Source organism: Salvelinus sp. IW2-2015, linkage group LG2, assembly GCF_002910315.2.
Source record: "Salvelinus sp. IW2-2015 linkage group LG2, ASM291031v2, whole genome shotgun sequence".
In the NCBI taxonomy this organism is placed as follows: domain Eukaryota; kingdom Metazoa; phylum Chordata; class Actinopteri; order Salmoniformes; family Salmonidae; genus Salvelinus; species Salvelinus sp. IW2-2015.
The window spans coordinates 17,253,076-17,278,560 of NC_036839.1; the positions used below are offsets into that span (position 1 = coordinate 17,253,076).

Genomic DNA, 25,485 nt, shown 5'->3' on the forward strand with positions numbered 1-25,485 from the left:
TGACAAGACAGGACACACCATATGAGCATTAGTGGAAAGTACAGCACATAACACATGTTCACCTGTGAAGTCATCCCTCAAACATGTTGAATATATAAGTGAAATTGTGACAAAAAAAGTCATACATTTGATCAAGGCACAGGTTAAATACTACCATACGTCTTTCCTAAATGTAGGCCAAGGCTTCCAACTTTTTGGGACCCAGTGAGAATTAGTTTCAGGCTTTTAGAGTCACCTGGCATCAACACCCACGGGGGTGAAGTCCAGCTTGTGTTTGGTCTGGAAGAAGATTGTCTTAGATCTGATCTCCAAAATGGACGGGTTCTGGACAGGGGTTGCGATGGTGAAGAGGCCCAGGTTGGGCTGGCTCGGTGTCCCGTCATCCCCCAGCATGCTCTGGGCATGGAGGAACTTGAGACGCCCCTGGAAGTTCAGAGCCTGAATATGAGGAGAACAAAGGGATGTTAGATTCAGAAACTTGGCTAGTGACTGTATAAAAAGTTTAGCCAAACTTTGCCAAGATCCACCACTCACTTTATACTGTCATATTAATCAACGGTGCTTGTATGTGTTATTATTAGGGTAGCAAAGGGAGGGTATATTACTGGAAACTTTCAAAGCTTACCAGTAAACTACCAGAATTTTGGTAACTTTCAAGGATTTTATGTAATCCATCACAAGACATCTAGTGGACCTTTTGGGTACTTCAGATTATCACTAGTTTCTGTAAGTATGTCTGGCCCTCTCTATCTGGCCTTATCACATGTCAAATATATAAAATTATTAAAAAAGATTATTTACACAAAAAAATTGAATAACAAAGCTGTAAAACATTATCCTAAATATAAACCATCAACTTATAGTGAATAGCATTGGTGTTTTTAATATGAGGCTTTCAGCATGATATATCCTTCATCTTTTTTTTACAGACGTATTTATTTATTTTACTACAGTACCAGTTTGAACACACATACTCATTCCAGGGTTTTTCTTAATTTATACTATTATTCTACATTGTGGAATTTTAAATTTGAGATTCTTCAAAGTAGCCACCCTTTGCCTTGACGACAGCTTTGCACACTCTTGGCATTCTATCAACCAGCTTCATTGGGTAGTCACATGGAATGCATTTCAATTATTAAGGACCATATCACCTCCACCCTACCGGACACCCTAGACCCACTCCAATTTGCTTACCGACCCAATAGGTCCACAGACGACGCAATCGCAACCACACTGCACACTGCCCTAACCCATCTGGACAAGAGGAATACCCATGTGAGAATGCTGTTTCATCGATTACAGCTCAGCATTTAACACCAAGTACCCTCCAAACTCGTCATCAAGCTCGAGACCCTGGGTCTCGACCCCGCCCTGTGCAACTGGGTCCTGGACTTCCTGACGGGCCGCCCCCAGGTGGTGAGGGTAGGTAACAACATCTCCACCCCGCTGATCCTCAACACTGGGGCCCCACAAGGGTGCGTTCTGAGCCTCTCCTGTACTCCCTGTTCACCCACGACTGCGTGGCCATGCACGCCTCCAACCTCAATCATCAAGTTTGCGGATGACACTACAGTGGTAGGCTTGATTACCAACAACGACGAGACGGCCTCAGGAAGGAGGTGAGGCCCTCGGAGTGTGGTGTCAGGAAAATAACTCACACTCAACGTCAACAAAACAAAGGAGATGATTGTGGACTTCAGGAAACAGCAGAGGGAGCACCCCCTATCCACCATCGACGGGTCAGTAGTGGAGAAGGTGGAAAGTTTTAAGTTCCTCGGTGTACACATCACGGACAAACTGAATTGGTCCACCCACACAGACAGCGTTGTGAAGAAGGCGCAGCAGCGCCTCTTCAACCTCAGGAGGCTGAAGAAATTCGGCTTGTCACCAAAAGCACTCACAAACTTCTACAGATGCACAATCGAGAGCATCCTGTCGGGCTGTATCACCGCCTGGTACGGCAACTGCTCCGCCCACACCGTAAGGCTCTCCAGAGGGTAGTGAGGTCTGCAGAACGCATCACCGGGGGCAACATACCTGCCCTCCAGGACACCTACACCACCCGATGTCACAGGAAGGCCATAAAGATCATCAAGGACAACAACACCCAAGCCACTGCCTGTTCACCCCGCTATCATCCAGAAGGCGAGGTCAGTACAGGTGCATCAAAGCAGGGACCGGAGAGACTGAAAAACAGCTTCTTATCTCAAGGCCATCAGACTGTTAAACAGCCACCACTAACATTTAGCGCCGCCTGCCAACATACTGACTCAACTCCAGCCACTTTAAAAATGGGAATTGATGGAAATTATGTAAAAATGTACCACTAGCCACTTTAAACAATGCCACTTAATATAATGTTTACATACCCTACATTACCCATCTCATATGTATATACTGTACTCTATATCATCTACTGCATCTTGCCATCTTTATGTAATACATGTACCACTAGCCACTTTAAACTATGCCACTTTATGTTTACATACCCTACAGTACTCATCTCATATGTATATACCGTACTCTATACCATCTACTGCATCTTGCCTATGCCGTTCTGTACCACCACTCATTCATATATCTTTATGTACATATTCTTTATCCCTTTACACTTGTGTGTGTGTATAAGGTAGTAGTTGTGGAATTGTTAGGTTAGATTACTTGTTGGTTATTACTGCATTGTCGGAACTAGAAGCACAAGCATTTCGCTACACTCGCATTAACATCTGCTAACCATGTGTATGTGACTAATAAAATTTGATTTGATTTTTTGATTTGAATTAACAGGTGTGCCTTGTTAAAAGTCAATTTGTGGAATTTCTTTCCTTCTTAATGCGTTTGAGCCAATCAGTTGTGTTGTGACAAGGTAGGGGTGGTATACAGAAGATAGCCATTTGGTAAAAGACCAAGTCCATATTATGGCAAGAACAGCTCAAATAAGCAAAGAGAAACGACAGTCCATCATTACTTTGAGCCATGAAGGTCAGTTAATCCGGAACATTTCAAGAACTTTAAAGTTTCTCCACGTGCAGTCGCCAAAAACCATCAAGCGCTATGATGAAACTGGCTCTCATGAGGCCCGCCACAGGAAAGGAAGACACAGAGTTACCTTTGCTGCTCAACTGTTCAGAGGGGACTGTGTGACTCAGGCCTTTATGGTTGAATTGCTGCAAAGAAATCACTACTAAAGGACACCAATAACAAGAAGAGGCTTGCTTGGGCCAAGAAACATTAGCAATGGACATAGACCAGTGAGATTTTTGGTTCAAACCGCCATGTCTTTGTGAGAAGCAGAGTGGGTGAACGGATGATCTCTGCATGTGTGGTTCCACACTGTGAAGCACGAGGAGGTGATGTGATGGTGTGGGTGTGCTGCTGGTGATACTGTCTGTGATTTATTTAAATTCAAGGCACACTTAACCAGCATGGCTACCACAGCATTCTGCAGCGATACGCCATGCCATCTGGTTTGTGCTAAGTGGGACTATCATTGGTTTTTCACAGGACAATGACCCAACACACTTCCAGGCTGTGTAAGGGCTATTGACCAAGAAGGAGAGTGATGGAGTGCTGCATCAGATGACCTGGCCTCCACAATCACCCGACATCAACCCAATTGAGATGGTTTGGGATGAGTTGGACCGCAGAGTGAAGGAAAAGCAGCCAACAAGTGCTCAGCATATGTGGGAACTCTGTCAAGACTGTTGGAAAAGCATTCCAGGTGAAGAGAGAATGGCATTCTCTCTGGCATTCTCTCTGGTTGAGAGAATGCCAAGAGTGTGCAAAGCTGTCAAGGCAAAGGGTGGCTGCTTTGAAGAATCAAAAATATAAAATATTTTGATTTGTGTAACACTTTTATGTTTACTACATGATTCCATATGTGTTATTTCATAGTTTTATAGTAATTCAAGTATAAATTACCAAAGTTACAATAGATTGCCATAGAGTTTCTGTTAATTACCAAAATTACTGAAGATTCTACTAACTTTGGTAAATTATCGGTAGCTTTGCACCCCTAGTTCTTATGACACAATAAAGTGTATGCAGTGCTTTCTGGTGACAATACAAAGTGGATGTTTTCTCTACAGCCCTATAGATGAGTGACTCACCAGGAAGCCAGAAGAGTTGTCCAGGAGGCAGCGGAAGCGACACACAAAGTTCCTCTCCAGGAAGGAGGAGTTCTCTGGGGGGAGCTGCTCAGGGTTATAGGTCACAATGTTCCTGGTGATGTCACTGCTGCTTGCCATGCCTGAACATAAAAACAGGGTGAAAGATCGTATAATGAGAGCTTATCATAAAAAACATTGGGCAAAACTTAACTTGAAATATACACACCTAGCTTGAACAGGCTCCCATTGACATCAATCGATGACTTACACAAAAATTCACTGAAAAAACTACCCAAACTGTCCACAAACCATTCCCTCCAGATCACTCACCGTCTCCTCCCTGCTCTGGGTCAAAGGGCTTGGGGTTGAGGGCAAAGTGAAGCTGTCGTCTGAACATTGCTCTGTCGTCTGTGTGGATCAGCTCAAACACACTCTGGTGGACCACATCTGACTACAGACAGACAAAGAGAGAGGGCAAACTCAATGATTGTACTCTATCAAAGTTAAAAGACAATTCCAACCCAAAACTATATTTTGGTATTTGTTTAATTAGTCCATTGTTGATATAGTCCCAAAATGTTTTGCATGTCAGCAATCAAGTTTTCAATTTATATACCGATTATATAAAACATTAGGAACACCTGCTGTTTCCTTGACATAGACTGACCAGGTAAATCCAGGTGAAAGCTATGATCCCTTGTTGATGTCACCTGTTATATCCACTTCAATCCGTGTAGATGAAGAGGAGGAGACAGGTTAAAGAAGGATTTTTAAGCCTTAAAACAATTGAGAAATGGATTGTGTATGTGTGCCATTCAGATGGGGAATGGGCAAGACAAAATACTTAAGTTCCTTAAAACATGGTATGGTAGTAGGTGCCAGGCACACCGGTGTGAGTGTGTCAAGAACTGCCACGCTGCTGGGTTTTTCATGCTCAACAGTTTCCTGTGTGTATCAAGAATGGTCCACCACCCAAAGGACATCCAGGCAACTTGACACAACTGTAGGAAGCATTGTAGTCAACATGGGCCAGCATCCCTGTGGAATGCTTTGGACACCTTGTACAGAAGAATTGAGGCTGTTCTGAGGGCTAAAGGGGGTGCAACTCAATATTAGGAAGGTGTTCCTAATGTTTTGTACATTCAGTGTAAAACTTTCAAAATACAGAATTACAGCCGGTATGATGCTTCATTACGGCTTTATTTATGTATTTTGAAGGTTACATATCTTGAAAACTTGATTGCTGACATGCAAAACATTTTGGGACTATATCAACAATGGACTAATTAAACAAATACCAAAATATAGTTTTTGGATGGTTTTCCTTTAAGTGTAGTTCATGACTATGGCTGTAGCCTCGATTATTATGGTAGACACACAATAATAATGGTGTCTACAGGCCATATCAGGGTTACTTAATGACATGTGTACTTTACAAGTAGTCTGGCCTCCACTGGAATGGACAACTAATAGGAGCATTTAGAAGGACCTAAAATAGGAAATGCAACTGTGCTGCCCACCACTGAGAAACTATAACGGCAATGTAATGGAGCTCAGCTTATGTCTGTTATTAAGCAAACAAACCCTGCAGCCACAAGACTAAAAGTGGGTCCTGGACACTGTTTGTTTCTGGTTTCATCGGATTCACTTATAATTTAGAATTCTGGCGCTCTCTTCAGAACATGAGGAACAATGTGGTTTGTGGTCAAAGCCATAGTGGACTCTTGGAACCAACAGAGTAACATCACATTGTCAGATGGCACTGATATACAGGTAACTGTCAAAATAAAGGAAACACCAACATAAAGTGTCTTAATACGGCGTTGGGCCACCACTAGCCGACAGAACGGGTTTAATCGGCCCTGGCATAGATTCTACAAGTGTCTGGAACTCTATTGGAGGTATGCAACATCATTCTTCTACAAGAAATTCCCTCATTTGTTTTATTTATGGTGGTAGAAAACGTGGTCTCAGGTGCCGTCCCAGAATCTCCCATAATTGTTCAATTGGGTTGAGATCTGGTGATCGAGACACACACACACACACACACACACACACACACACACACACACACACACACACACACACACACACACACACACACACACACACACACACACACACACACACACACACACACACACACACACACACACACACACACACACACACACATCCTTTAAGCTCCCTATGCTCCTTTGAAACCCCTTTTTCAAACTCACTGAGATCTCTTCTTCTAGCCATGGTAGCCAAAATAATGGGCAACTGGGCATTTTTATACGTGACCCTAAACATGATGGTATGTTTTAACTGCTGAATTAAGTCACCTGTGTGGAAGCATCTGCTTTCAATATACTTTGTATCTCTCAATAGTCAAGTACTTCCTTGATTTTGGCAGTGACCTGTATTTTCCCTTGTTCAAATTTTATTAACTGAAACAATGCATTTCTACTGAAAACCAACGCGAAAGGCTTCGTGCGAACTGTAACTCTAAATATAATCCAACTACTATAAAGACTGTTTGTCTTCTAATTTGTGGCAGAAGTAAGCTCTGTGTGTGTGTTTGTTGTGCTAAACTCCAACGGATTGTATTAAGACTGGCATCCCTCTCAGTGGGGCATCATAGTTACCTGTCAACACTGAATAGACTTTATACTATATAACTGTAACGAAAGAGGGAATAACGCATAACTATATTGGATGAGGAGGTCAATAACTGTCAAGCTAGTATGATTATTCAAGCAAACTATTTTCAGCGCACAACAGGATGCAGTCAAGCTGTCATAACTGTAGTTTATAAGAAAGCGTCATCTTTGATCTATTTTTGTTTGAAAGACATCCTTGTCCTGTCTCTACTGTGTGTACAGTATGCTCAGTTGCAAGTTACCATAACATAGGCCATAGGGTTCGCCACATATGTTTGAAAATGTATGCCTCAGTACTGAGTTGTAAGTCTGTAATCTTACTATATGGATGCGGCAGCAATGACAAAGGATCAAAGAATTACCCTTCGCGGAACAGTATAGATGCAGTAGCAATAATGACAGAAGGCATGGCTAACACAAAGCACATGTGCTACAATAGATCATATAGCTCAGTATGGAGTAGATGTAGACGAGTACATCCACAACAATGGGATTTCTCTTCGTCTGTAGAAAAGAATGTCATGATCATGGTTATATAAGGAATTCTCAAACTATCATTTCCAGGAGAAAGACAAAGCGCAACTGCAAATTTGCTACAAGACGCTTCCTTCAACACCTGCCTATTTTGGTTAGTTAACAGGTGGTTGAGTTGCACATTCGCTTTCCTTGATGATAAATGGAAATCTGGATTGTTACCAAGTTATGCAGTGGGCCGTAACTCTCCAGCAAAGATGGTGCATTGCCTTGCTCACATTGATTAACAACAAATGTTGCCTTTGGTTCTCTGGCTCTTAGAAGATTAATTCTCAAAGGGATTCAACTATCCAGAGCAGAGATTCAACAAAAGCCCACTTTATCCCCCTAATTCCTAAATGAAATCTGTTTCCTTCATTCAAATGTCTTGCCTTTGTATTTCAATATCAATCTTCACGACAACCGACCATTATTTTTTACAAAGACAGAAAATGGTGAGGTTATGCAGTGATGAGGAGCAAGGTTTACATATGTGATGTTGCAGTTGTGTTATGCTACAGATGTTGGAGTTGTTACCTGATGGAAGCCCAGGTAGTCTTGGATAGTAGGAGAGGCATAGAACACATGTCCTTCAGCTGTGACCACCAGCACAAAGCCATTCAGAGCCTGCAAGAATAAAATACAGTGTTAAAACAGTAACATACTCACTTATATACACACTCACACATACACAAACACGGAGCGCGCACGCATACACAAACAAACATGCACACAAGCACACACGCACATACATACTGATAATCCTCTCACTTTCACTGTAGTCGAGCTACATCCACAAACACATCAATTAGAGCGTTTCATTGAAGAGGACATTTTGTTTATCTGGGGGTATTATAATCTGGCAACCTGTTTACTTGCTATCAGTTTGCCGACAACTGACTCTGATGCTCTGCCTTCACAGATCCCTCAGCATTGACTGATGATCATAACAGCCTCCATTGTGAGAGAAGAAACCCAAACATGCCATTCATCGCTCTGTGTGAAAGTGTACCTGACATGTGAGCGTGAGTAAACAATGTGCTATAGAACTAGAGAGTGTTCACTTTGTTTAGTGTAGTAAACCGTGACCAGGCCTTGGCATAAAGCACCAGGACAACCTATTTCACCTATCAGAACTTCGTGCTAAATGGGTGGTCCTGGATTATAACTCAATCGACCTGGATTAACAAACAAATAAACAATGTCTGGCTCTTGAACTTCGCGTCCGTCCGTCCGTCCCGTCCGTCTGTCTGTCTGTGTGCATTGGTCCTGTGAAGTCAGTGGTCTGTACTGTACTGTATTGTACCTGGAGTAGTAGGTCCCCCTTGGAGAAGTTTGTGGCTTCCATCCCATTAATGTTCAGCCCATTCTCACTGGGAAACAGGACACTGTTTTTCTTCATGGTCGCTGCAGACAGAGAGGGGAGGAGAGGGATAGGGGGAGAGGAGGGCGGTAGAGGGGAGAAAAAACAAGCTCACATCAGCACGCTATCCTGAAAGCAATACGCACGGGAGTCTGGGGTTTCTGGGGAGTCTGGGGTTTCTGGGGAGTCTGGGGTTTCTGGGAGTCTGGGGTTTGGACTTTTGGCACTTTCACTTTTTCTTCATTTTTGTTCCCTCGGCCAAGTTCTCCAGTAGGGCTCATATGTTGGCGCTCAGTAAAACATACCAACTCCTTCTCTCACCACTCCTCCTTCACATCCCTGCCCATCTCTCTCTCCCACCTGTTTCCACTCTGGCTGCCACTCATTCTCCCCCCCCTCCCTCCCTCCCTCCCACTACTGTATCCTCAATTCCCCCTTTCCGCTCTCTCTTTATTTCCCTCTTACTGCCCCAACTCCCTCTCTCCACTCCTCTCACCTGCTCTACTGGCTTCCTTCCCACTTTCACACCTTCTTCACTCATCTGCCAATCCCTCTCTTTAAGGTCACTCTCTCTTATGGCTTTATCTGTCCTTTACTGACTGTCCTCTGTCATTACCCATTAATCCACCACACCCCCTGTCTCTCCCCTGTCCTCTTCCTCTCCTTCTTTCTTGGACAGAAACACAGAGTTTGTCTCTAAGACACAATGCTTATGTGATTCTACCGGACACAATAATCAGTTTCTATGATTTCTTTTCTCTCCTTGCAGGGTAGTTCTTCTTCCCATCCCTGTCCCTGTACCACAGCCAAACAGAGTGGGATTAGGTGACGCTGAGTGAAAACAACTGGCATGTGTAAGATTACGTCATGAGAGATGGTTCTGCTCTCGCTCAATGGGTTTGAAGCCCTGCCATCGCCTAAATGAAAATCATGGTGCTGCGAGGAAATTCCATCAATCATGATCAGGACTGAACCTCAAATGTTTCTATTTTCCTCTGAACGACATATTGTTGGATGCCAGTTTGCACACATCTGTCGAAGTACCAGCAACATGGGCTATCCATGTTTAGTCTGTAACTCCTTGTAAGAAATATCCAGACTTTTTTGTTGAACAAGTCAACCTGCCATGTTTTCACTGGAGTGAAAAACAGATGGGCACCAGGTTTAATTAAGGATGATGCCTTTCCTTGCAATATTAATTATGCATATTTCATAATAGGCTTTATGAACCATGTAATATTGTTGCAAGACAAAAAAGCTAATGGTTTTATTGCAGCTTGCTTGTGGACATTATAGGCATACCATCCCATTTCAAAGACAAGGCCAACCTGACGGGTTCAATACTCCATATCATATCAGATCAAAGCACACCTCACTGAAATAAAAGAATTTGAATGAATCCAATTCCACGAAAATCCTTTTTCATGATATAAATGGGACTGTGCTACCAACCAACTGCTCATATTTCTGGGGCTTCACAGTTATGTGGACTTGCTTCAGGGAAAACATGTAACCCTATACAAACAACTGCTATGATACGCAATTAAAATGAACAAGGACATCCAGTAATACATATAGAGAAGGTATTCCTAAGATTGCCAAACAGATATGGCTTTCATAACTTTCATAACTGTCCCATTTTAATGACAACTAAATGTTTACATAGAAGCTAGCATTTGTAATGATTATAGTTGTGAATACTCTCTCTCTGTGAAAGGGTTCTTCTTTAGACAACATGAGCGACAACCAGTCAAACCATGCATTCCTCTGAGAGATGATTTAAAGAAACACATCTGTCATAAAAACAAAGAAGTTTCCAAACAGGACAAATAATAACACATTATATACAATATTTTGCAAGGGGTTAAATATGTGTAAAAACTATAGTATGCAGATTTGTTTATGTGAGAATGAGAATGGTTTGATACGTGTGGATGTGTGTGACTGACTGTGTGTGGTAAATCGCTTTTTAGGCTCCTGGATTACGATTCCCTGGCTTTCCCTACCTGGGAAGACTTTCAGAAGAAAGAGTACTAAACAGCCCAAATGACACCATTTGTTTTGTTTTAAAAATACATGAAGGGTTTCTTAACATGATCAGTGTTCTGGCTGCAGAGTGACATTTCATCCGCAGTGGAAAAGCCTGAAAAGAAAAGCTTTCCACTGTAGTGAAAAGTTGGAAGCGCTTCTAGCAATAGGAAAATCAAAAGCTACTCCACCTGTGGATATTGGGAGGTATCGTATAATCCAAGTCAAATATGTGACACATAAAACGTTAATGTCTTTGTTATTACGTAGAACACAAACTTTTATAGACAAATGTCTCAGATCACTTTTTTAAAACCTGTCTAAGACCTTCTATGCTGTCTCTACAACTCTCGCACATAGTATTTTAGGAGTCTCAGACTCTAGCAGTGTGTATCTGTGGGTACACGTCAACAAACATTCTAGGGTCTTGTCCGTACTATACAGAGTGCACCCCTCTTAAATCTGTGATCACCCTTCATTTAAGCAACGGACCGACGAGGTTGATTGACCGGGGATGTTGTGAAATGGGAGTGACAAGACGCCACTGGTCTGTACCTGAAACACTGTGTGATATTCCCAAGAGAGCTACAAAGCCTGTTAAGACAATCACTTCCAGTCAGGGGATTACAAAAAGCGACTTTTGGCACGGCCTCAGTTATAAAAGGAAGGCTGAGATCCCACTGCTCATGTTGTTAATGGCACATACAACGCCCGGGGCGAGAAGCAGCAGGGAGTCTAACTTTGTTATTACTGCACAGCATTTCTAGGGAGCGAAAGAGCGAGAGACAGTGTGTGCCAAGCTCGCCTTCTGGCATTCAGCTTGTCTGTTTGTTTTGGCTGTGCCGGGCCTGTGCCCCCTTTGCCAATGTGAGTGAAGTGCCACATCAGCAAGTTGAAAAGCTCCCAGAAAGTTGGTAGACCACTGAAACTGGACTCATTGTTCACAACCTCATTTATCTCAACATCCACCCCCATCCCCCACTAGGGGGCTCCACTTGGTAACATATACACACGCTAGCAAAATTGACCCATCTCAATAGCTTTCCTTATTTTTTCCTAAAAACATGCCCAATCTACATGACGCACACTCACACACACACACACACACACATTACACACATTACACACACACAGCTCAGTCCACCTGAGCCCACCCAATCTATGAGTTCAAAGAGTAAAACCCCACAGCTGAATGGAGCTTTTGTTTCCCCCTGGTGTCTGAGTGGCATGCATCATCAGTCGATGAGCAGGTTCTGACCTGCAAAACAGCTTCAGAGAGAGAGAGAGATGGGGAGAGAGTAGAGAGAGAGAGAAAGAGTGATGTGTGTTATAGTAATGTACAGTGTGTTCATGTGCTGTACAGTCTGACTGAATGAGCATAGGAGTTACCATAGGACAAGAGCACGTGACGGTTTACTACACTGACGGTTTCCTATTGGGGGAAGCATATTAAACCTTGTTTGTTTTTCTTTGAGGTGGTTTTTCCAGCATTAGGCCTGCAGTGTTCTTCTGTAATCAGTAGATTTACTGATGTCTTTGGACTTGTTCTATACTCTCTTAGTTGACTCAATAGATAACAAAACCAGTTTAATCTGGTTTAATGGTACAAAAAGAGAGAGAAAAAAACGACAAAGTGCATGGGACTGTCTGGGACATACAGTTCAATTATGTTCATTATTTGTGGCTGAAGGACTGACAGCCAGGGATGCTCCTCAACCAGAGGATGTCTGTACATCCCTTTCCTCCTGACCCTCCTGACCCCACTGTGTCTGGTTCACTGGGGAGCTAGCCTTGCCCGATTGGGTCTGCTGGGTCGTGGGACCCCCTCAACCCTCTCCGTCTCAGCCTCAGGAACTCCACTGACCTCCCCAGTCTGGCAGCCAAGTGGTGGGCCAGGACTCAGGAGCAGCACAGGAGAGCAGTAACCGTACAGTAATGCACAATGCACCGCCACACATAACAGTGCAATAAACGCTAGCAGTTAACAATGGAAAAAAGAAGAAGAAAGAATACAATGCACTGGGAAAGAAAAGCAGACTCAAAACACACAGAGCGCTGCTGAGGGCCCACTTACTCACGCAAACAGTGAGGAGGGCAAAAAAAATAAAAAGGATGTTTTGGCTCGTCCAGATTCTGGCTTGGATTGGCCTGCCTTGCACTGTGTGTTTTGGAGAGTATGCCTGTCTATTTGTGAGAGAGGCGGCAGGGCTACACAGTAGGTAGAGGCAGTGTGTTTGTCATTAGGTCTGATATTTAGTCTGTTTTCATTTATTTGGTCGTTTGATGCACAGCTTCGTTTGCCTGGGAGCTTGTTCAGAGACTTGAGCCTGAGCAGCGTTCATTATGTGTGTGTCCTTGTTAATGTCTGTTTCTAGATGGACATGACTTTATGTGAGCATGTTAGCATTCACTTACGTGTGTGTTGTACTGTATGTGTGTATGTTTGTGTGCTGTGTGAGCACTTTCCAAGAGGAGGCAGGCAGGGGGATGTGTGCTCAGGGGGCCCCTCTCACCGCTAAAAGCGTTGCGTGACTAGAGTGGACGGATGGGCTGGGGAGAGGCCACATCCTGGGATTTTCCTGCAGCGGCTGCTCAGATAAGGGAATCGTTCTTGTCGGTATTGCTTACAAAAGCCCTAGGGCCCATGCGGGAGGAGGGAGGATGTGGTGTGTGGTGTGTGTGTTGTGTGTGGTTGTTGTGTGGTGTGTGTGTGTGGTGTGTGTGTGTGTGTGTGTGTGTGTGTGTTGTGTGTGTTGTGTGTGTGTGTGTTGTGCAGGCTGCTAGATCAGTCCTTCAGCTTTCAATGAGAAAACCTGTCTTTTGGCACAGACCCAAGGTTTAACACAATCAAAACCCGACACTGACAGATAGTCGGCTGGACTGTTTTTGCAAGCGTCATTTTGTGTGGTCTCACACGAACACTGCAAAGGAGTTTGGCGGTCATCCAGATCCTCACAACCCCTACAATGTTTTCTCTGTACTTTTTATTTTTCAGTTCAGCAAAGTCATGACAAATACATGTAAAAGACGACATGCTGTTTTCATGCTGTGAAAGACATGCACCGAGTACTGCTATCACTCTTGTCCTTCACACAGTCAGCTACGTATGCAAATACCTTCCCATAATACCTGCATTGTCTTTTAGGAAAACAGATTAGCCATGAAATAAAATACATATTTGCATCAATGTGCTAATAAAAGCCACAGCTTTATCAAAGGGCCCTGAATGGGCCTACATACAACCAATGTGCCACCACCCATATGAAAGCACACATGATTTGTTGATTCTTCTAAAAGCCTGTCTAGTGAAAAGCCTATTTAGAGTCCATGTCATTACAGCATGTGTTGACCTAGCATCCACCTTCATCCACTGCCCCTGCCATTGGTTGATTCCTGTTATCATACTCTATCATGTATAAATCCAGGTGATTCACGTTAAATAACAGTAAGCACATACATGATTAAGTTAATGGTTTGGCAGCAGCTAATGGTTTGGCACACAACCCTACTGTAGAATAGAAAACAAATCAATCTCCCTTACTGCCCTCCAAGTGTTACTAAACTTGCAGCAGATGTTTGATAACGATATCTGATATCTTCATCCACCCAGTGCTGTTTAGCTAGACTGAAGAGAAGGACATATTGACCCTTTTAAACCATGGCTGATTGTCCATGAAAGTGTTTTTCAGTATGCCTGGCTATGAAACCCGCCACCGCTCTGACAGGGCCTTAACCACCAGCCCACTGTGGCCTCYTCTGTCTGTTACAACCACCATTATAGGATTCTATAACCGTGAACATGAGCTTCACTCCAGGCAAGATTTCCTTGTCATTCAGAGTAAGAGGAACTGGTATAGCCCTTCAAGAACTTGATATCTTCTCAGCTGTATATAATTAGCTGACATTAAAATAAAAAAAGAGGGGGAGGTAATACAGCTGGTTCGGCTATTTAGGAGAGATCTGCCCGCAGTATATTATGTACAGTACATGAAAGACGTGACTTGATGGCCCACTATAACTTATCATGTGCAATGTTGTGCTTAGTAGTGCCTGAAGAATACACTGTATGCATACTTAAATCTGGACACTGACTTCCCTAGTTAAGAAAAGGTTCAATAAAAAAATGTAATATAAAATCTGGACACTGAGATAAGACAGTAGATTTATGAAAGAAAGACTGTGCTAGCCAAAAAGAGAGGCTGAGTACGGGCTCTAAAAAGTRAAAGACTGAAAGGAATGCAGTTGAAGGGACTGGGACTGACCGAGAGTTTATAAAAGGCAGATTGTGCAAGAAAGAGAATTAATGAGTATAAATGAAACTGCACAACGTTGTCGTAGAGAGAGAGGGGTTGGGAGAAGCACAGTGCCAGAAAGAGAGGGAGAGAAATGAAAGCATTTCAGCTATGCATAGGGGAATATTATCTTGATTTGAAAACATTTAGTTCCAGCAGATCCAGTACACAGATCTCTGTTCTCACGCAGATGTGCAGGAAGTGGCAGGCAGGGACATCAAGCACCCCAAAAATCTGAGCGGGAACAAAGTACGTGAAGACAGCTGGTAGGTGGTCCGGAGGGGGGCTTGGAGAATTTTGCATCTTTTGAACACCTGAAACGGCTTTTTCCTGCAATCTAGAGCCATAATCATTATGCTTAATTCTATCTAAAGAAATATGTCTATTTTTCAGCATATCTATACTTACTGTACCTCTTSAGTTGTCTGTATCCTCCTGATTGGTGGTTATTTTTTTAAAGAAACAAAATATGCTTCTCTGCATTCTGCTAAATTCTGATTAAAGATTGAAAGGAATGCAAGTCTTATTCAGTACATTTAGTTATTGCTTGMTTTAGTCAAGTCTACCAACCTTGCCAGCAGGCATGCCAGCTAAAATAGTTAGACAAGCTAGCTACATTAACTTGATTGATAGCMTGAAAAGGCTTCTTGGTAGCTAGTTATGAGGTTGGGATATTGGGAACCTATCTGGGCTGGCTAAAGCCAACTTCATACAATTGCAAAGTGGCTAGTAGTATTACAGAGAAAAAACTAACCCCATTTATATATATTTTTTAAACAGGACAAATCTGAGGGGGCACATGCCGCTATGGGCATGAAGCCTGTGGGGGTGGGGCTAATGACACAGCGAGAGCCAATGGGGTGAGCTAGCTGCCCTATAGGGCCAACCCTCTGTCACTCACTTGATTAATGTTCCTGTTACTTCCATGACTGGAGGGAAAGGCAACATCGTCTGCCTTTTCTTGTCATAGTACAGTGCCATGAGCTGTTCTCTCCCTTACCGTYGGGCACACGGTATCGGAGGATGACCAACAGGCTCAGAGACCGTTTCTATCTACAAGCCATCAGACTGCTGAACACTTGAACTGGACTGACCACCTGCTCTGATTCGCCGCACCTTAGCACATCACAACTGCTGCTACCAGACTCTTATTATACTGCTCAATGTATACATTTGCACCCCATCCCCCCTTCCCCAATACACGTGTGTATATATCTTTCTATAAATTGTGCCTTCCTGTATTATACTTACGATATGTTTATACTATTCTACTGCCATTTACTTTACATGTAAAAAAATGTCTTGTTGTTGTATTGTCAAGAAGGAAACTACAAGTAAGCATTTCTTTAGACGATGTATACCATGCGTATCCCATACATACGACTAATAGAACTTGAAACTTGAGGTGTAGTTGAGGTACTTGAGATTGATAAAATGTCTTTGCTATAAGGCTAAAGTTAGAATTGGTTATCAAGTTAGAATTGGTCATCGTCTGAAGAATCGTTGTCAGTTAATTTTCATAACTCACGACTRCATGGCCAGGCACGACTCCAACACCATCATTAAGTTTGCAGACGGCACAACAGTGGTAKGCCTGATCAYYGACAACGATGAGACAGCCTATAGGGAGGAGGTCAGAGACCTGGCCGGGTGGTGCCAGAATAACAACCTATCCCTCAACGTAACCAARACTAAGGAGATGWTTGTGGACTACAGGAAAAGGAGGACCGAGCACGCCCCCATTCTCATCGACGGGGCTGTAGTGGAGCAGGTTGAGAGCTTCAAGTTCCTTGGTGTCCACATCAACAACAAACTAGAATGGTCCAAAACACACCAAGACAGTCGTGAAGAGGGCACGACAAAGCCTATTCCCCCTCAGGAAACTAAAAAGATTTGGCATTCCTTCACACAATACCCCACAATGACAAAGCAAAAACAGGTTTTTATACATTTTGCAAATGTATAAAATAAAAAAAACTGAAATAACTTATTTACATAAGTATTCAGACCCTTTGCTATGAGACTCAAAATTGAGCTCAGGGGCATCCTGTTTCCATTGGTCATCCTTGAGATGTTTCTACAACTTGATTGGAGTCCACTGTGGAAATTCAATTGATTGGACATGATTTGGAAAGGCACACACCTGTCTATATAAGGTCCCACAGTTGACAGTGCATGTCAGAGCAAAAAAACAAGCCATGAGGTCGAAGGAATTGTCTATAGATCGCTGAGACAGGATTGTGTTGAAGCACAGATTTGGGGAAGGGTACCAAACAATTCTGCAGCATTGACGGTCCCCAAGAACACTTTGGCCTCCTCATTCGTAAATAGAAGAAGTTTGGAACCACCAAGACTCTTCATAGAACTGGCTGCCGGCTCGGCCAAACTGAGCAATCGGGGGAGAAGGGCCTTGGTCAGGGAGGTGACCAAGAACCCGATGGTCACTCTGACAGAGCTCCAGAGTTCCTCTGTGAATATGGGAGAACTTTCCAGAAGGACAACCATCTCTGCAGCACTCCACCAATCAGCCTTTATGGTAGAGTGGCCAGACGGAAACCACTCCTCAGTAAAAGGTATATGACAGCGTTTGGAATTTGCCAAGGCACATAATGGCTATCAGATCATGAGAATAACTAAATGATTCTACTGGGTCCTTTGAATGGGGAAAAAACAATCCACAGGTCTTGACTCTTTCGCTCTCCTGACATTCGCCGGACCATGCCACCATGTGTCGTGTGAAGTGCCTACTTTCGGACTCATCTCATTTATCTCCAATGTGCTTGGAGGGACCACGATTGGACCACACTGTTGAAGTGGCCAGGCCGGGCCGCTTCAATCCGACACCGGGCTCAATCCATCCTTTGGTTTTAACATTTACATAGCCTATTCCCGACATCTGGTTGATTTCTTTCTTCTGATGTCGTGGCCTTACGATCCATTATATAGTTGGGCAATTTGTTGGTAACATCCCCTCCATCGGCCGGTGTCACTCTCTTTTTTGTCAACGCCTGAGCTCTCTGGGTTTGGAACATCCGTATGCCATGTCCTATCGTGACCACTCGCTCACGGGCGCTACGCCCTTGGGTGGGGCGTGCTTGGCAGAAGCTCGGTTGCATCCATTCTTTGGCCCGTTTGTCTCCCAGCCATCACTCCCAACCCGGTGAATCTGAGAGAAAGTCCTTCTATAGAGCGGCGAGCAGCCATTGTCCGGCGTCTTTATTGGTGTCCACCAACCTTCGACTACAACCTTGGGTCTTCTGCTGCCGCCCTTTGGTCTTCCTGTAAAAATCTGTGGGGTGCGAGCGGCTTTGCAATCGGTGCTTAACGAGACGCCAGTGCTCTCACGTGTGACGAGCTTCCTTGGGTGTGTCTGCTCTTACTCCTTTCTTATCTATTTTCGTCCATTACTTGGAAGATGCCACGTGATTCTGTTGAGCCACGTAATCAACAACGTAGCGCGCCGGAATAATAGTTTGGGTACCGCGCTCTCCACATTCTTGTGCTGTTACAACTCGCCAGCTGCATGTAGCTCAGCGACTATTATGATCGTTCCATTCGTCACTCCACATGGACTTTGTTTTGTCATTTGTTTTGCTCGGTCTTGCCACACAACTGTGTCCATAACTAGTGTGATACCTTATTAATAGAGTCAAGATCATTGGCTGTATGATAGTCCTCTTCACTTAGAATAGATCTGATACGTGTTTAATTGCTAACTCTGATTCGCACTCTGTGTAACGTGCCTGGTTTGTCTCACAAGATGTGACTCGGCCATTCCAGTTAGGAACGATCGTTGCTTCACCGGGTCTATGACCTAGAATGGATACCGTGGGGCAGTTGCCTGCTAGAACATCTCATTCATCATGTTATGAAAGATTGCTATCATAAGGAGTCGTAAACAAGGGTTGAATACTTACTACTTACTGCGGATACAATAAGTACGTTATTTATTTGTTACACGACTCTATCTTTCATCTTCTATTAAGGGATATCTATTTCGTTCTAAATTAAATATTATTAACATATATTCTACATTGTCGAGATATCTATATGTGAATATGCATCTAAAACATGTAATCATGATATGGTGGGGTAATTGAACATTACATATGGTAATATAGTGAAATTTGAGATGAGCGCAATAATAAGAGGATATAAACAAACTCAACGTATTATAAAATATAATTTATTATAGGCGTGTTGTATCTCGCACATAGAATTGACCTGGGAAAACTTCTAGCGCGTTGGTATTGAACAAGCTTTTGGCAATACAGCTCTGTAACTCATGAATACCTCCCATATAGGCGCTAGCTTACCAACCACTCACAATAGCCCAAGTCTTCTCATTGAGGTTAAGTATAATTCTCTGGACCATTGGCACTCACAATCTTCAAAATCAAAACAAGGTTTCTGGCCTTTTTCCTCTGAAAAGTCACACAGAAAAAATAATGAAACATTAGTGAATATACCTGCTGGTTTTCATTTCTTCTTTCCTTATGATCGTTAGGAACTTTTGTGAGCCAAACTCTCGGGTGTTATGTGTTGATGACAAGGTTTGAAGGTGGTGGGGAACGTGCATTATACAGAAAGATTAGCCCATAATACTGTGGTTATTAGAATGTCCATACTCTTATTGTGCCAGAATAGGTCAACTATTAAAGTCAGATGGATGAAGGAAACTTGGAACCAAACTTTCGACCATCACTATAACTTTTGAAGGAGCAATGCAATTGGTGAGGAGTCACACATGAAGACCAGCATCGGTGATACAGTGTATACAAGATATCTTAGAGTCTATGCGACAAGGATAGATTCTTGAAGGTGGCTAGTGTTCGGAAGACGCAATAACACGCAGAAAGCCTCGACTAATGATTAGAAACTGGCAGTCGTATGAGTGGTAGGTCCACTGAACAGATGAATTGGAAGTACCCAGTGGTACAAATCCCAAGGTGTATATAGAAATATTAAGAATGTCATCTGGCCTGTAATTCTACATTCAGCTCATGCATGTACAGAGAGATAATTCGTGGCAGAGGTGATGTGAAATATATGAGTTAGCAGAGTATACATACCCAGAGGCTTACAGGAATATCTTGCACAGTCCTCCACATACTTGTTAAAATGGCTTCAAGAAGTTCAAGTAAAAAAGGCAAACACGATTGTCAAGTATACAAGGCATGAACCAATGTCAGCAGGAGATTGTGCGCTGAAATTTCAGCGCTTTCATGACGGTATGTTGACAAGGTGTCTGCAAAATGCATAACAACTAGAACACAAGGATCAACCGGAAATAAGAAGAAGAGGAGACTATAGCACATATGGGGCCACAGCAAGCATTGTGAGGCAAATCGCGACCAAGTACGAGTATCCGGTGACTATATCCATGTGCCATCTTTATAGCTAAACACCGTTCTCTCGCTGCGAGTGCCAAATTGGAGTATGGTGCATCCGACACGCTACAAGTCTTTGTTTGAAGATGTGTGAAGTCGAGTGGGTGAATGGGAGTGATGAGTCTAGCATGTGATGAATGCAAATGGTTCACCAAGCGGGCGAGGTGGAAATAAGTCTCTAATTGTGAGAGAATGAGCAGGTGATTTGAATAAAGAGGTCAGGAGCTAGGCCTTGTTGCCTGGTGAGACAGAGGCGCTTGTACATGCTGAATATGACTGAGATCATGTATTCAAGGCACTGTCTCTAGACCAGCGCGGCAGTAGCTAAGATTATGCATGCAGTGAAAGTAATTCGCACCAGATACGTGGTATGTGTGATAATGGGGTGGCGAAGAATGCAAAGAAAGAGTAGGATAAGGAAAGTGAAGGAGTGGAAATGGATACGCTAGCTGTAGTAAGGATTGGACTCGCAATCTCACAATCGCCCGACGCCTCACAAACCAGAAGTGATATGGTTTGAAGGATGAGGCGGACCTGGCAGTAGTCGAAGGGAAATAAGCAGACCGAACAAGTGGCCTCAGCTAAGGCCCTGGGCTCACTCGTGGAACTCTTCAAGGAGTGTTCGCGCAAAGAAAGTGTGGCAACGGTGGAGCGCGGTGTGGTAATGACAGCAGTCAATCGGTGCGCAGAGAGATCGGCCGCAGCCACGCGGCAACTCCAAGGGGGCGACATTTGGCTTATTTCTCGTGGCCTGCAGAGAATCGTCATCATAATTATATATTAATTTGTTGCATTCATCTTTTGGGTTTAAGCGGATGTGGGACTTTGGATTTTAGCACTTGGCAGCACATGGCGATCTTGGTTGTGTTTATTTTCAAGGCTGCCTTTCTTGCCAGTGGGGTCCTTTTTCCGAGCCTTCATTATTCTTTACAAATTCTCTTCGTCTAATCGCCACCAAGAATAGGCTCATCAGACACCACAATAATAAGCGAATTAAAGCATCGTTAGAATTGAACAGTAGGATGTTCTAAACCTACGTAGAAGACCGGAATAGTGGTCAAAAGAGCATCTAAGGAAAAGGAATCCAGTTAAATCGGATCTCCCATTGTAAGATATGTTACGTGTGATAGAACATTTCTAGCTCGCTCACAATATCTAATATATGTAATTACAGCTCACAAATATAGAAATGATATAGGTACTAGTTTTATTAGAACGCAGGAGACTATCATCTTTCCTTCATTCTCTAGAATTGACCAATGTTGTTGATCCTCAGTGACAACTTGCAAATAGGAAGCACAACAGACCTCATCACGCACACGCTAACCCACACAAAATACAAATGTTGCCGTACCATGCCAGGGCGCTCTTCACGAGCGGATACACTTTGCGCTGCGGGCAGAACCAATACGAGTCAGGATAGAAGGCGCAGTCTAGGTCACTCTTGTTTTACATGCTGGGTCCCCAGTCAAAACAAACACTGCCTACGGAGCTCAAGCTGGGGGCTCGGAGAGTTTTAGGTTGACTGATATTTATGAATCATATTGTAAACGGTTTGGGAGAGAAATGGCAGAACAATATATTTGAATGGATGTTAGTTACATTTAAAGAGCCGTAAATATGAAACACTTGATGTGTGTCTTTGTATTTTGTCACACTTTTCGAAGCACTTGCACCCTGTATTAAGCAAGTGCGGCAAACTGGATCCGCTAAGTATCTTCTTAAAAACACACACCACGAGAGACGCAGGACAAGAGAAACTGCAGCAATTTCCATAACCAATGGCAACGGTACCGCCACTCTTAACCAGAGAGAGCAGTTTGTAAGAACGCTGAATGAAACTATACGCACTATCACATCAAGAATACTTTATCTTTGCACTAAACAAGGCTTCTTTAAATGGCCAATACTATCGTCAGACTCACTAGTACACAAATTAAACTTTTCTCTAAGTTACCTCGAGCTATTTTCTATACAACCAAACCTGGTCAACAACGAGATAGGTTGTATGATCACCAGGTCTTAGCACCGAACCTGGGTTCTCATACACAGAAGGGTGTGCGGATCGGTATGTAGTATGTCTTTGTGGACGCTGGAAACGTGGTGTCCGTCGGGTTTGGGAGGAAAGTGTGGAGCTAGCCCGACAAAGGAGATACCTAATAGGGTGGCAGGTAGATTATGAATGATACGAAATCACCGCGCTGCACTCACACGCGAATATGGCATGGAACAAAGCTTCAAAAGGCACGCAGGAATATGTAGGCTCATAGATTGTGCGGTCGACAGGGTCCTGTTCGAAAAATAAGTATGCCACGGCCAAATACGAGTAGGTGCTGCTTTCGAGAGGGACGTTATCTCTGGCTATCGCACATCAGAGTGCAGCACTGTAGGATTAGTCTGTCGTGCTCATTCACTACTCATCACTCTGGTAGGGGACATCTGCAATCATACAAATGATCGCTAATGATTGAGTGAATTACGATAACACTTAGTTGACTGTGGAAGTAGCAAGCCGCAGATAACTAGAAGAATGGGGCGAAACTCTGGTTAGTTACGAAGTGTCGCAGCTTCTGAGGAGAAATATGAACAAACACCATTCTATGAGAGAGTAGTAACGTTCATCTAAAGGATAGATCACGCAATCTATATATATTTGCATTGCGTATTAAAATAAGGATCAATGTTTTCAAACAGAAACGTACGATTGCAAACGGCGCTGGATTCTTTCCCCTAGTGTTCTACACTACCGTCTACTAGTTTTAGAAACACTACTCATTCAAGGGTTTTTCTTTATTTTTACTATTTTCTAACATTGTAGAATATATGAAGACATCAAAACGATTAAATAACACATACAGAATCATGTGATAACCAAAAGTTGTAACACAATCAAATATATTTTTTATTTGAGATTCTTCAAATAGCCTTTGCCTTGATGACCGCTTTGCACACTCTTGCATTTCTCAACCAGCTTCACCTGGAACACATTTTTCCAACAGTCTTGAAGGAGTTCCCAACATATATGAGCACTTGTTGGCTGCCTCTTCTCCGTTGCACTCTGCGGTGCCGACTCATCTCAAACCATCTTCAATTTGGTTGAGTCGGCGGGATCGTGGAGCTGTCGTGGAGAGAATAGGTCGAATAAAGCAGTATGCCAATTGCCATATTCTTGCTGGTGGATTGAGGAGCCTAATAATAACTCGCACGCATTTCTTCTTCTTCTGCATCATTTCTCGGCCCACGTCTATCAGCCCACACATTATATACAGTACTGCGCGCGGACGTCGTTAGTGTGCATCGCCAGGACTGTATGTGGTACGGGCCTATGAGCTGAGTGTAAGTTTGTCTGAGAGTCTATATCATAATCCGTATCAGCACAGTGGTCGAACACTGCAGCAAAAGTCACACCCCGGGACGCAGCATAACACCTGAATCACATCACAACAATACGGATTGTCTTTATCGTGGAGTGAAAAGAATACACGCTAGTGCACGACTCATCAGATGCTGTCATCACATTCACGGACATGGAGACTGGCCCAGATATCACAAAAACTCATGTGCGTCTGGAAGGATCGAGATCTTCACTATTGGACGCTCTACCTGACACCAAAAGGACCAGAATTTCCACCCTCGAAGTACTAAAGCTTTGGACAATTCATTACTTTGTCGTGTCAATAATGATTTAGTAGTTTTTCTATCGCGCTCCAGATTCAAGGATGCAAGTTTCAACAATGTCTTTCTATATGGTGTGTATATATTTTAGTAGTTTGTTTCTTTCTTGCTGTGCATGAAATTTCACATCTCCTTTAGAAAGCACTGAAGCATGCTCACATGATCTTTCTCTGATGAAATGAGATGATTGTATTTTGGACACTTTAATGTTGTCTTGATTTGATATATATCTCATCACATGATCACTTACTTGAAGTTCAAAAATAAATTTTTACATGTGTTGGAGCTGAGTGCAGATATAGAAATTTGCTATTCTGATGGTCTGGTTTTTAACTTTCTTTATGGTGAAAGTACATATATTCCTCTTGCCTGCAAAGGTAACTTCTGTGTGCTCTTCACAATTCTGTGTGCAAGGTCAACATAAAAGTAGCCAGTTTTCATCAAGTATGCGCGCTTTAGACTGTGATTTGTGTGTCGCGACTCGCACTTAGGAACTATCTCCAGAAGGTTTCTTTGATAATGTTTCGTCTAGATCTGAACCTTCATTGTTCTTAACAAAGTAGTTGTAAGGTGGGACTGAGATCATTTCTCTTTGCTTATTTTTGATCACTGAATATGCTGCATATTGCCACTCAATATTTGTGTGTATCTGTTTGTAAATTACCAAGAATATTATTGGCTACTTCGTTAACTGAGTGTCATCATAAGAACACTAACTTACATTCTCATTTGTCATCAAACACAGACTCTTGATATTGTTGCTGACAAATACAATTTAAGGAAAGAATTTGCTCATCAGAGTTAATCTCTCTATGATAGTAGGTTAAAATGGGCGATACTCACTATGAGCTAATTGCGTTGTAAATGCTATTCTAAGGTAGAACACCTTTCAATGAACATTCGAACAGTCGCTCGGGCCCTTCGCACCAGTTAAGATGCGGGTATGCAGAGATTATTGGCATTAAGAGTGTGTTCAAGGCCTGCTCCATCATCAGGCTCACACATAGGTGTGACATCTATTTGAAGAATTCTGACTACCACACATATAATAGCCAGTACCTAGATCACGACTTTTCTGCATATGATTTTTATAGCCTATCTACTTTTGCTGCGTATTTAATAATCATCATCATAGACCGCATATGTGTTATACTTGTCAAAAAATGTCGTTCGATCGCTCATTCACTATTGTGTCACCTTGACACCACATGATGACACATATATGATTTACCACATATGAGGACAAAGGAAAAACTCACTTGCAGTATGGTTGAAGGCGTTGTTCGATAGGATGTTACACGCTGTGGGACTGACACACGCGCACACTACGCGTGTACAAAGATCAGATAAATCTAACATATTATATTTTATAAATCCCTTCTTACTCAGCTCTAGATTGTCACACTGAAGTGCTAGTACAGAAGACCCCAGCCTAAACCGCCAAAGGCAGACAAGCAAGTTAGGTGT

At 43.0% G+C, this 25,485-nt stretch overlaps 1 protein-coding gene across 1 annotated transcript in view; it reads right to left on the bottom strand.

The window, feature by feature from the left end:
• Window positions 1-25,485, bottom strand: part of LOC111976069 (aryl hydrocarbon receptor) — a 68,341-nt gene that overhangs the window by 6,628 nt on the left and 36,228 nt on the right. Inside the window, exons 3-7 of the mRNA XM_024004805.2 lie at window positions 8,577-8,677; window positions 7,808-7,897; window positions 4,443-4,563; window positions 4,113-4,252; window positions 236-438 (exon numbers count right to left, since the gene is read on the bottom strand). Coding sequence (XP_023860573.1) covers window positions 236-438; window positions 4,113-4,252; window positions 4,443-4,563; window positions 7,808-7,897; window positions 8,577-8,677 — 655 coding nt within the window. The remainder of the gene's footprint in view (window positions 1-235; window positions 439-4,112; window positions 4,253-4,442; window positions 4,564-7,807; window positions 7,898-8,576; window positions 8,678-25,485) is intronic.